The 13,786-nt window shown below is 34.1% G+C and overlaps 1 protein-coding gene and 1 pseudogene across 3 annotated transcripts; both read left to right on the forward strand.

The window, feature by feature from the left end:
* The first annotated feature begins 178 nt into the window (after nucleotides 1–178).
* On the forward strand, nucleotides 179–5,790 carry LOC107635057 (TMV resistance protein N-like). 2 transcript variants are annotated; one of them, XM_088484155.1, is made up of 6 exons: nucleotides 179–850; nucleotides 1,604–2,708; nucleotides 2,893–3,162; nucleotides 3,258–4,798; nucleotides 5,109–5,186; nucleotides 5,437–5,790. In XM_088484155.1, the coding sequence occupies exons 1-4, from the start codon at nucleotides 363–365 to the stop codon at nucleotides 4,707–4,709; spliced, it is 3,315 nt and encodes a 1,104-aa protein (XP_088340281.1). In that variant the 5' UTR covers nucleotides 179–362; the 3' UTR covers nucleotides 4,710–4,798; nucleotides 5,109–5,186; nucleotides 5,437–5,790. The 2 variants fall into 2 exon arrangements, with proteins under 2 accessions (XP_088340281.1, XP_088340282.1); XM_088484156.1 differs by having other exon boundaries at nucleotides 193–850; nucleotides 2,893–3,042.
* Nucleotides 5,791–7,727: 1,937 nt separating this feature from the next.
* LOC107637132 (TMV resistance protein N-like) lies at nucleotides 7,728–12,520 on the forward strand (annotated as a pseudogene). Its single transcript, XR_015880920.1, has 6 exons — nucleotides 7,728–8,676; nucleotides 9,027–10,134; nucleotides 10,314–10,616; nucleotides 10,722–10,824; nucleotides 10,924–12,154; nucleotides 12,252–12,520. The product of XR_015880920.1 is annotated as a TMV resistance protein N-like (transcript).
* Nucleotides 12,521–13,786: the final 1,266 nt, after the last annotated feature.

A 13,786-nucleotide genomic window follows, 5' to 3' on the forward strand; every position in this document is an offset into this window, starting at 1 on the left:
AACTATATATATTTTTTGGCAGCCATTCATTATTTTTTATTTTAATATATATATAAACGGTCAAAATTACTTTCAATTTATAAATTTGTTGACAAAAATATTTTCTGCTATTGTTAATAATAAAACATTTTTAAAATTTTAGAATAAAATTCATTTACATCGAAGGTGTACCACTTTCACAGATTCATGCGTCTTCGGTATTCTCAACTTTGTGTCTCCTTCATCACTACCCACTAGCTTCCGCTTATTTCCTTTCTCTCTTCACAAAGAGTTTCTTAATTGAAGTTATTAATTAACTGTTTAGTGTTAATAACCACAACTCTTGTGCAGCACATACATACACTTCTTCAAACTTCTAACATATGGCATCCGCCTCTTCTTCCACTTCAATCTCACCACCACGATCATGCACCTATCACGTGTTCTTGAGTTTCAGAGGAGAAGACACTCGCACAGGCTTCACTGGCCATCTCTATGCCGCCCTCAACAGGAAGGGAATCACAACCTACAAAGATGACCAAAACCTTCGCAAAGGCGATGTTATTTCAAAAGAACTCCTGAAAGCAATTGAAGAGTCGATGTTTGCAGTCATTGTTTTCTCACCGGACTACGCTTCCTCTAGTTGGTGCTTGGATGAGCTCCAAAAGATCATGGAGTGCAACAACAAGCTGGGGCAATACATCGTGCCGGTGTTCTACGGTGTGGAGCCTTGTGATGTGAGGCACCAAATAGGAACCTTTCAGGAAGCTTTGAAGAAACACGAAGAGAGACATGACAGTGAGAAGGTCAAAAGATGGAGAGATGCGCTAACACAAGTTGCTGCTCATTCTGGTTGGACCTCCCAAAATCAGTAAGCTAAACTAGTCATTAACTTATTACTCTTCTTATTACTGAAATTTATCTGCTATACATGTTCAAACTTTTAGATCCATATCCCTGTAAATAAAACTGCAATCATTATAGATACCATTTTTAACAAATAACATAGATCTGCTTGTTAAAATTGCTCCGGTAAATGGCATAATTAAAATGTTTCACTAAAAATTTTTAAGATCGATAAGACAGATATTACTCTTAACATTATATAATAGTATTATTATTTTGTAATATTACATTTTAAATATTTTTCTAAAGCAAATAGAATGCAATGTTTAAGCTAAAAACTAAAATGTCCGACTAAAAAATTTTTAAACACTAATTTGGAGTATTTCTCAAAAATATATATTGCATTATCCTTTTTTGAGGCATAAATAGATATCAAGAGTTATTGATTTTTTATGATGATTTATATAACCAGAAATACTTTCGTATAATACGGTTTGTTAGTATGCCACCTAACTAATAATAATTCAATGAATCAGGTATCAAATTAAAATAAATTTATAAAAAACTATATCAAATGAATAAATTACCTGGAAAATATATATAGCTTACTGCAAATAAATTTTGTAAAAGAAAATTGTTTTTGTAAACTTCAGTTGTTTTGTTTTGTATTGTCTTCGTTTATCTTATTACAAAATTTCTTTTTTATAATAAAAGTTGTTGCTTTATTTTTTTTTTATGTGTTGCTAGACTTACAAAGAAATTCTCTTTCCCTAAACAGGGACGAAGCAGTACTTGTGGAAAATATTGCTCAACATATATTTGAAATATTGATTCCTAAGTTGCCATCTTCAATGAAGAATCTTGTGGGGATTAATTCAAGAGTGGAACAAGTGATTACTCTAATAGGCCTTGGATTGAATGATGTTCGCTTTATAGGCATATGGGGAATGGGTGGCATGGGTAAGACCACCCTTGCTAGAGCTGTCTTTGAAACCATTCGATGTAGATTTGAAGTTACTTGCTTTCTTGCCGACGTAAGGGAACACTGCGAGAAAAAAGACATTACTGACATACAAAAGCAACTTCTTAAACAAATGAATATAAGTTCAAATGCTGTTCATAACAAGTATGATGGGAGGACAATAATTCAATACTCTTTACGTCTCAAAAAGGTACTTCTTGTTCTTGATGATGTAAATCATGAAAAACAATTAGAAGATTTGGCTGGGGAAAAAGATTGGTTTGGTCCTGGAAGCAGAATAATAATCACAACTAGAGATTTCCATCTGCTAAGGAAAAATAAGTTGCATGAAACTTATAACGTTGAAGGGTTAGTGGAAAGTGAAGCCCTTAACCTCTTTTCTTTAGAAGCTTTTAATCTGCCAAAACCTTCAGAAGAGTTTTTGGATTTGTCCAAAGAAGTGGTCAAATACAGCGGTGGTCTCCCATTGGCACTTAAAGTATTGGGTTCCTATCTTAATGGTAGACCTACTATTGCGGTTTGGTATAGTGCTATTGAAAGAATAAAGAAGTCTTCACATTCTGAAATTATTGATGTATTGAAAATAAGCTATGAGGGTTTAGAAGATACAGAAAAGGATATTTTTCTAGATATTGCTTTTTTCTTTAAAGGATGGCCGAAAGAGGAGGTAACAGAGAAATTAAAAAGATGTGGTCATGATGCTGAAATCGGTATTGATATTTTGATTAATAGATCATTGATCACTATAGACAAATATGATTATGATTATTGGTTGGGAATGCATGATCTGCTTGAAGAAATGGGCAAACAAATTGTAATTCAGGAATCTCAGAATGATGTTTGTAAGCGTAGCAGATTGTGGTGTTCAGAGGATGTTGAATTTGTACTTACTCAAAAGAAGGTAAGTGTCGGTTTTTTCTCAACTATAGGATGCATAGAGTTAAAATAAGAATTTGACAATGTATTTGATATTATATCCAGGTAACTAAAAACTATTTTTTGTTTTTGTGGTTATCTCGATCAATATAATTTTTTCATTGGTTTTTTAATTAATTAATTATTTATTTATTTACGTGTATGTGCAGAAAACTAAAGCAACACATGGCATCGTTCTAGATTATTGGTATACAGAGAATCTGAGAGATTTATCTTTCTCAAAAATGGGCCAGTTAAAGCTTCTCATTTTAGATGGCAGGAGAGCTCCCATTCTCTGCGATATTCCTTGTACATTAAAGGTATTTTGTTGGAAAGAATGTCCGCTTAAAACTCTGCCCCTTACAGATCATCAACGCTATGAACTTGTTGATATTGATCTGCCTTGTAGCGAAATTGTAGAGTTATGGGATGGAAAGAAGGTAGACCTTTTCATCAACAGTTCTATCAAATTTTATTACATAAACATTTCCAGCAAAAATATTAACCATGTGATATTTTTTTTTGGTTTTTTCAGGTTCTAGAAAAGTTAGAGTACTTGAATCTGTTAGGGTGCACGCAGCTGAAGCAAACGCCGGATCTTTCTGGGGCTCCCAATCTTAAAAAACTTTATCTTCAGGGATGCAAGGAGCTGGATTATATTCACCCGTCTCTCGCACACCACAAGAGGCTTGTTGAATTGAATTTAAGTCAATGTAGGAGTCTTGAAACACTTGGAGATAAATTGGAGATGAGTTCACTCGAGAAACTATATCTTCATGGCTGCAGTAGTTTGAGAAGACTGCCAGAATTTGGAGAATGCATGAAACAGTTATCAATTCTTATTCTGACATGTTCAGGCATAGAAGAGCTACCCACGCTTGGAAATTTGGCTGGCGTGTCTGAGTTGGACTTAAGTGGATGCAACAAGATTACTGGTCTTCCCTTGGCGCTTGGATGTTTCGTTGGCCTAAAAAGGTTGGCGTTAAGTAGATTCGTGGAGCTTAGTTGTCTTCCACACAAAACTCATGGGTTAGAGTCCCTCACAGTTCACGATACGTCTGACAGCCCAAATATTGTTGGATTTTTACGTTCTCTCTCTTGCCTGACCTCTTTGAGTAGCCTGACCCTTTCCTACTATATTGACTCATCTAGAGAAGAGTCGACCCTTTCCTATGATATTGCCCACTTAGCTTCGTTGACGGATTTGCATTTATCTCAGTGCGGTTCTTTAAGAGTTCCAATAAGTATCCATCAACTTCCCAGACTTACACGTCTGCAGCTACGTTGTTGCTATTTCATGAAGGTTATACCAGAGCTTCCATCAAGTCTACGAGAATTAGACGCACAGAGTTGTATTTCACTAGATGAATCAGATGTTGATGATGTCATATCAAAGGCGTTTTGTGTCTTTGCAGAATCAGCTAGCCAAGATCGTGAAGATCTCTTTCAAATGTTGTTCAATGATGTGGAAATGCCAGCATGGTTTGAGGATCAGGAAGAAGATAACGGAGTATCACTCTCATTCCCGCATAATTCCCCTTCAACTGAAATCATTGCACTTGCTCTCTGTTTCCTATTAGATGGTGACGAATACTCTGAAGAACAGCCATCGGTGATCTGCAACGGTAAAGAATTCATCAACACGAGATTATTGAAGGTGTCAATGGAACCAAATTCTAAGACTTTGTTCATTCTCTGCCTGAATGATTACAGTTTTAGTAAACTGTTATGCCAAGACAATCGCTTCCAACTGCAATTTCCTCCCAGTGATTATTGTAAAACCCGAGCAAAAAGATCTGGAGCACATTGGGTGTGCAAGCAAGACATTCAAGAATTCAAGAAAAGAAAATCCCAAACAGGGAAAAGAAAAGCAACTCTTGAACTGAACATGGACATCATTTCACATCCTTCATCTTCTAGGAATAAGATGCTTGTGGTTGACCCTCCAATGTATGAAGAAGAGGAAGAACATGATTGCCAAGCTTAGATCTCTTCAGCTAAAAGGCTCCTCATATTTGAAGCTATTGACACAGCTCACTGCATCCATTCAACTGCCATTTAAACCCAGAAAGAAATGTAAATCTTGAGTTTATTTGAAGTTTGTATTTTAGTTTTATTTCTTTTTCAAATTGCTGATATGAGAAAAAAGAGGGGTGGGTTGGGAAGGAATATGAATTGAGCATTTGGAGGTTGTATTTGAGTGCATGTGTGATGGCTTTTCCACTTTTGTTTTTTCTTTTTTCTTTGAATATCTTGAGAACAAATTTTAATCTTGGTTTCATCTGTAATTGTTACGATGAGGTTATAGCAACTTTTTTATTGGGTTGGAGGGTTTTTAGGTAGATGGCTTGAGATTGACAATGTTTTCAATTTTATGTTGCTACAGCAACGAGTGAGACTTGGCAAGCCTGACGTGACAGATTCAGATTCATTAGAGTGTGAAGGAGAAAATCTGCAGCCCATGGTGAGTACCAATGTCAAATTAGTTGCCATTCTTTTATGTTTCCAGTTGTTTCGATCTGCGATTATTGATAAAGAATTACCTATATGCTGTCGGGTTCTGCAGGCTATGTCTTTGATGTACCTCATTAGAACTTTGAATACTGTTTGATTAACAACTAATTTTTTATCACACATTATTTGAAGTTCTTACTTGATAAACCTTTAATATGCTGATTCGTTTCTTAAAACAACTGCATGTTTTCAATTTGCAGACATCTTTTCTTTCCAAAAAGGGTCCAGCTTTCAAAGAAAAGAATACACATTGGACAAAAGCAACTCTCTGTGCCTAGATACCTTTATATCTTCCATTTTTCAACCAAGTTCATCTTGAATTGTATCAAAGGATTTGCAGTGTAGGAACCTTTCTAGTTTTGATTTTGTATCCTCCTTTAATTTGAAAACTTCTAATCTTATTGTTGTTGAAAATGAATTGTGATCTTAATATTGGTGTAAGATTTTTTCCCTTTTATAATCATGGTATGAAGGATAAAAAAAATGAAATTTCCATTTTGTGAAATTACTAAAAGATATGTTAATGTTGATGTCGTAATCATAGATTGAATGTACCATGCTGCACACTTCAATATTAAGTTACTGGTAAATTGCAAACTCGGATAGGTATCTCAAAGTAGAGATTTGAACAACATATTTTTCTGAAGGTAAGATACATAGATTGAAAAGGCATGGATTTATTAGGAAATTTTGTTGCTTCAAGCTAATAAATGTAATTAATTATGCTCTATAAAGTTTCATGGCATTGGAGGAATCATTGTATTTCTCCTCCACTGCTGTAACTTCTTTTATAAAAAAAAATCTCGTGACATGTTCAGGAAAATGATATATAAATTTAAAATATGTATGATGAAGTTTTATGAAGGATTAATGCAGATAATTAACTCTAGTGCTGAAGACAATTTATAATCTGGTGTAAGGACTTTGATAGTTAAGTGTTTGACATGAACAAAAGAGCTGATATAATGGATTTATGTGAGACAAATATATTTGAAGATGATGTGATTGATGAAGTGATCAACTTTGGTCGAGAAGAAAGGTATGGCCTTTTTCCAAAAGCTAAATTTAATTTTGTTAGAAGAATAAATCTTGAAAGCTAATAACTTTTTCACATTTTTTTACAGTGTTGATTAGTTTTTGTTAGAAGAATAAATCTTGAAAGTACAACAATAAGAGTTCCCTCATGAACCTAAAGTGATCTCATTTTTTTGGTCTGGAATCTTGATATGTCAGTTCTTAAAGGTTGTGAAAACCTTAGCAATGCACAAATTTTAGCCCATGTCAATATGCATCTCGTGTTGTCTTAATTTTAGTTTGATGTAACCATGTATCATGTATGAGACAATTTGGATTTATAAAATAATAAATTAACTTGTTTGTATGTTAACATTCTAGAAAAAGGTGTGGAACTAAAAACCTTTTTATCTCTTTTAGTTTTGTTTCTTATGACTGATTTTATGTTGTAAGAGACAAAGAAGACTAGTTAGCAAGCATTGTCATTGGTGGTAGATTGGAACTAGGGTCTAACTTTTGTTATATAGTCAATTTACACTGTTAAAAGTAACAAAATTTCTACCTCACAATAAACTAGCTAAGATCAATTCCTTCTAATAGTAATATCGCCAGTCAAAATCTAAAGAACTCAAAATGTAGATTTAGTCAAATTAGATGAGCAAACAGCTGCAACTTCTTTCCTCTTTTTTATGTGACATTGACCTACCTTTAAGCACAAATCAAATAGTGCAAGATTATATATTGTTAGAGAATGACATGGCTTAGATGCTAATTATCTAACTGTAGGAGAACTTAGTATTTATATTACATATTTTATTTTATAAAAAAGAACAGATCTCTGATCAAATTTGATAAAACAGTGTCTATAAAGTTAATAAGTTTTTTTTTTTCAATTCAAAGTTATAATATAAATACAAAATGAGGAAGTCGTATAAACTATGAATCATTATTTAGGGATTAAAAATCATACTTAGTTTACTTGCATATTATGTCAGAGTCTCAGATCTCTGTATATAATGCAATCAAGATTAGTAACTAGACTGTAACTATGACTTTACTTCTCTTCTTAATTCCTTTGCACCCATGAAGCAAAACTCCTGTAAAGCATTGCTGAACACATACATAAAAAGTTGATTCCAAAGTTACCATCTTGCACAGAGAACTGTGTTGGAATGCTAAGAAGGATTGGTTTGGATTCCGACTTATGTGGAAGAAATGATGATTTCAGGCATGGTACTATTAATGAAATAAAAAAGTGGTCTGCAGATCAAAAATTTCAAGGCATTGAAAATAAGTTATGACTATTTAATGCCAATAGAGCAGAACATTTTTCTTGATATTGCTTTTTTTTTTTGAAATATTAAATACACTAACTAAATAAAAGTAAAAGTTAAATACGAATGATGAAATTCATGATATAAATGTTATCCATTATGATAAAATATATTATTATAATTTAGAATTTCTGGATACATATGAAGAAGATTCTTGTTATGAGTTATTCCGTTATTGTTAAAAGAAGACGTAGCAAATGGGAGACCAATATGCTCTTATCTAGATGCAACAACCCAATTCACCTTTTTAATTATTTCTTAACGATTCACCTTTATTTTAATTTCCACACAAATCACCAAAGTAAACGCTTATTCAGCTATTCTGCACCCTCTCTTTTCCCTGTAGTGTGTAGGCCATATCTTTAAAGAAAATGGTTTGCACTCCTTCCTGGCTTTCTCCTATCCTGTGATGGAAGCTACCCAAGCAGCTTCTGCTCACTTTCCTCTCTATTCACATGCACTAAACCATGATATTTATTTGCTATTTAATCCATGTTAACAATATTTACTGAACACAACATTGCTAAAAAAAATATACACACCACAAAACACAATCTGTTATTACACTTTCCCGTATACATGGCAATGGCATCTTTAGCTGCTGAAGCCTCTTCTTTCTCCACTCCTCCTTCACCAAGATCATGGACCTATCATGTGTTCTTGAGTTTCAGGGGTGAAGACACTCGCACAGGCTTCACTGATCATTTATGTGCCTCGCTTGAAAGGAAGGGAATCACAACTTTCAAGGATGACAAGGACCTTGAGAGAGGTCAAGTTATCTCTCTTGAACTTCTCAGAGCAATTCAAGAGTCCATGTTCGCGGTCGTTGTTCTCTCGCCAAACTATGCTTCCTCTGCTTGGTGCTTGGATGAGCTTCAAAAGATTGTGGAGTTGCAAACACAACCTGGGGCTACAGATTGTGCCTATCTTCTATGGTGTTGAGCCCTCTGATGTGCGACACCAAAAAGGAACCTTTGATGAAGCTTTCCGAAAACATGAACACAGATTTGGTGAAGTCAGTGAGAGGGTTAGAAGGTGGAGAGATGCTTTCACACAAATTGCTAGTTATTCTGGTTGGGATTCCAAACATCAGTAAGTAATTCTTCATTTATTTTCTACTATGTTAATCTGAATGCACACTAGTACTTATCACCATAACATTGGTTAGCAAGATTTTTGTATTAATCAAAATTTAAATACAATCAACATATTATGGTAATTAAGGGTTTTGGTGTCAATGATAACCATCTAATTGCTGAAGTGCTATTTCTTTTTTCGGAATGATTCTTCATCAAGTTATAATATTTATACTACGTATTTTTGTTAGAAAATTATATCTTTGCTTAATTTTGGAAACTAAAACACCGGTTACACTATTTTGCTAGTGTTTCTTGAGTGACAAGCAAGATGTATGACTTTTCTTCACTTTATGATCTTTTTAGACTTGAGGCAAGATTTGTGGAAAGCATTTCTGAACACATACATAGAAAGCTAATTCCGAAATTGCCATCTTGCACTAAGAATCGTGTTGGGATTGCTTCAAGGTTGGAGGAAGTGATTAATCTCATAGGTATTGGGTTGAATGATGTTCGCTTTGTAGGGATATGGGGAATGGGTGGCATAGGAAAGACAACTATAGCGAGAGCAGTATTCGAAGCCATCCGAGGTGAATTCAAAGTTTGTTGCTTCATGCGAAATGTTAGAGAGTTGTCTGCAAAAAATGGTTTTGTTCAGTTGCAAAGAGACCTTCTTGCATGTCTAAACATAAATAGCTATTTTCATGACATAGAAGATGGAAAATCAATGATAAAAAGTGCTTTGTGCAATAAGAAAGTTCTTCTTGTTCTTGATGATGTAAGTGAGCTAAAGCAATTAGAGAATTTAGCAGAGAATCAAGATTGGTTTGGACCTGGAAGTAGAATAATAATCACAGCCAGAGATATGCACTTGCTAGATATACATGGAGTCCATGGAACTTATGAAGTTAAAGGGTTAGATCAAGAAGAAGCTTATAATCTGTTTTATTTGAAAGCCTTTAAACAACTTGAACCTAAACAAGGATATTCTTCTCTGGGTAAAGAAGTTGTGAAATATACTAAAGGTCTTCCTTTGGCAGTTGAGGTTTTAGGTTCCTATCTATATAGAAGAAATGCTGACTTTTGGCATAGTACCATTAGAGAAATAATGAATTTTCCACATTTTGAAGTTCTCAATGCATTGAAAATAAGCTACAATCATTTGATGCCAACAGAGAAGAATATTTTTCTTGATATTGCTTGTTTCTTCAAAGGAATGGAAAAAGATGAGGCAATACATATATTAAGAATGTGTGATTTTTGTGTTGGAGTTGGAAGTGATATTGGAAGCGGAATTGTTACATTGATTGATAAAGCTTTGGTAACTTTAGATCAGAATAATAAGTTAGAAATGCATGATTTGCTTCAAGAAATGGGGAGGCATATTGTGTATAAAGAATCTCCATGTAACCCAGGCAAGCGTAGCAGGCTGTGGTCTAAAGATGACATTCATCAAGTGTTGACAAATGATCTGGTAGGTGAAACTTCCTTTACAACTGATTGATCTGATATGAAAATAAACATTTATTTGTTTTATTTCCTATTTTCCTCAAGTTTTATCAATGTCCAAGTTTCCTTCTATTTCTTAAGGTCACATTTTAGGTATCTCAGTTGATTGTAAAATTTATTCCTTGTCATCTTTATTTTGTTCAGGGAACAGAAGCAATTCAAAGTATGGTTCTAAGCTTTGGACATGATAAATTTTATTGGTTTCGGAGTAAGCCATTCTCAGCACATTGGAGCATTGAAGCCTTCTCAAAGACAACACAGTTAAGATATCTCAGTTTACCATACATGGAACTTCCCCTTGGCCTCAACCACTTCCCTAGTGCAGTAAGAGTTCTGCATTGGGATTTTTGTCCTTTGGAAACTCTCCCCTTGTTAAATCAACAATATCAAGCTGTTGAAATCAAAATGCAACGTAGCAACCTTGAACAAGTTTGGCATGGCAAAAAGGTTAGATCATTTCATCAACAGATCTTTTAAATTTGATTTTACCATATTGACTTATGAAAGACTATAATATTTTGAAATTTGTGTGTTTTCTTTCTTTTTAATCAGTTTTTTGAAAAGCTGAAGTACCTGGATTTGAGTAGCTCCCGGAACCTAAAGCAGACACCTGATATTTCTGGGGTTCCCATTCTTGAAACATTTGATCTCCAAGGTTGTGATAGCCTAACTGAGGTTCACATATCCCTTGTACACCACAAGAACCTTGTTCACTTAAATCTAAGCTACTGTGAAATGCTTAAAACTCTTCCAGGTAAATTGGAGATGAGTTCCTTGAAGGAGCTGATCATTGAGCATTGTGAGAGTTTCGAAAATCCCCCGGAGTTTGGAGAATGCATGAGAAAATTGTCAAAGCTTTCTCTCAGCGGAACTCCTATAGGAAAGTTACCCTCATCACTTGAAAATTTAGTTGGCCTTGAAGATTTGAACATAAAGGGTTGTGGAAAACTTGATTCTGTTCCTGATACCATTCACAGGTTAAAGACCCTCAAGAACTTGGATCTTGGCTCTTGTTTTAACCTTCATGGATTACCATCTTCAATTTCAAGCCTCCCCTTGTTGAGTAATCTAAATTTGAGTGGATGTTACCAGAGTGAAATATCTTTTTCTCATGATCTATTTTGCTACTTCCCATCATTGATGCATTTGGATCTAAGTGGTCACTGGTTTGCTAATATCCCAATAAGCATTCATGAACTTTCCAAGCTTAGGTCCCTTAAGCTAAATAGATGTGGTTGTCTTCAGTTTCTGCCAAAACTTCCACCTAGTATTAGAGAATTAGAAGCATATGGGTGTAGATCACTGAACATACTTGAATCCAATGTTTTGTCAACCATTTGCACTGCCTTTAAATCTTCTAGTAGCCAGGATCAAGAAAATCAAGGTGTGGTCTTGGAAATGCTGATCCCAAGTACCAAAATTCCATCTTTGTTTGTCAATTATTCTCTGAATGGTAATGGTGCAGCACAAGCACTAGTCCCATATCCAAGTGATTGCCATCTGAATAAAAATTTAAAGGGTATTGCAGTATGTTTCCTGTTTTATACAACGTTTTGGGGATTTGATAAATCAGTGAAGTTGAATTTGTCTGTTAGCAATGGTAATAGGTGCATCATTCCTTGGAGAACATATAGAATGTGTGATGGTTATCACCTTTACATTCTCTGCTTGACCAATGATTACTTCAGGGGAGAATTTCACCGAGATATGGGGTTTAAACTATTGCTTCGGCCGGAGGTTGAGTATGGGGAATTTGATTCTGAAGAGTTCGAATATCTTCCTTGTTATCATGCCAAAGTATTGAGCACTGGCTGGACATGCATTGAGGATATTGAAGATTTGAACAAAAGTGAGATTGAAAGGCAAAAGAATGAAAGACAAAGTCTGTTTGACTTGAACAAAAGCATTGAGATAATGAATATATGTGAGACAAAGATATTTGAAGATGATGTGAGTGAACTGAACAACTTTGGCAGGGAAGAAAGGTATGGCCATTTCCCAAGAGCACTATTTAATTTTTTGGAAGAATCAATTTTGAAAGCTAATAACATTTTCACATTTTTTTTTTCCAATTTTGATTAGTTTTTGAAGAAGCTGGAGTATACAAATTTGATTTTGGCCAAGAACTAAAGTGATCTCATTTTTCCGGGTCTGGAAACATGAAACATCAGTTCTTAAAAGCTGTGGAAGCCTTAGCAATGCACAACTTCAGTTGTTGTCAATCTGCATTGTGTTATATAAATTTGAGTTTGATGTAACCATGCATGAAACGATTTGAATTTATAAAATATTAAACTGTTTGTATGTTAATGTTCTAGAAAAAGATATGGAACTAAAAACCTTTTTATTTATTTTGTGTGTGTGTTCCTCATGACAGATTTTATTTTTTTAGAAGCAAGAGACTACAAGTATTTATAAGCAAGCACTGTTATTGGTGGTAGCTAGGGACTAGGGTCTAACTTTTGTTACATAACCAATTTACACTATCAAAAAATAACAAAAATTCTAACTCAAAATAAGCTAGCTAAGATCAACTCTTGCTAATAGTTAAGCATCTTACATCTTTTAACAATACAAGTAATCCTTCAGTTGCAATAGTAATCCTTCAAAAAAGAAAAAATAAAAGAAAATAAAAAACACAGAAAAAAAAAGTAAAGAAAAAGAAAAGAGGGCAATTCCATTCCCTTGGTGTCTCTAGGCTATAGTTTAAAATAAAATGCCCTTCACTTGAGGTTAGTGATATATTTATAAAGGTAATTAGTGTTATATTTTACAAAAATAATAGCAAATTGCCCAATTCTTAGGTCAGGTCTTGCACCATAATGTACATTCGTAGCATGGGCAAGTATAGTTACAGAATTTGTGCATCATTCCCTGGTTCCTCCTTCCTATGCATCAGAGTAAGTGGTCGATTACTTAATAAAGAAGAAACATTCAAGAAAAGAAAAACTAAGTGGCCGATTACTTAATGACTTTATTGGTTTTAAATTTGATCTCTTTTGTTTAAAAGCTTCGAAACAATAAAAACCCGTCCAAGGGTATTTGAGTTTATCCATAGAAGTGGTCAAATATATTGGTGGTCTTCCATTGGCACTTGAAGTATTGACATCGTATTGAAATAGTAAAGAGCATTCATGGCCCAATAATGTTGAAGAGAATAAGTCATGACAGTTTAGATTTCATGGAAAAGAATGTCTTTTTAGATATTGCTTGTTGTTTTAAAAGAAAAAGAAGACACTATGTAACAAATTCATTAAAAAAACCAGGGTTGTTATTTTGAAGCTTGTATTGATGGAAAGACCTTTGATAACAATAGATGAGAATAATATGTTTGCCATCCATAATTTGCTTCAAGACATGTATAATTATATATGGTATTGTTTCATACAGATATAGGTTTCTATAATTTCTGGTTGCAATGATGAAGCCACTTTCTCTGTAAACTTCCTTTACTATAATTTTTATGCACATTTCATTAGGCTTATAAAGTCATTCAAAATTACAAAAAAATAAAAGCAACAAAACAATGAGAGTATTTTACTGAGCATAATATTTAGTTGAGTGCAGCAACAACCTGGGGCTACAGATTGTGGCAGTGTTCTATCATGTCAAGCCTT

This window comes from Arachis ipaensis, chromosome B4, assembly GCF_059453495.1.
Source record: "Arachis ipaensis isolate K30076 ecotype BB chromosome B4, ASM5945349v1, whole genome shotgun sequence".
Taxonomy (NCBI): Eukaryota; Viridiplantae; Streptophyta; class Magnoliopsida; order Fabales; family Fabaceae; genus Arachis; species Arachis ipaensis.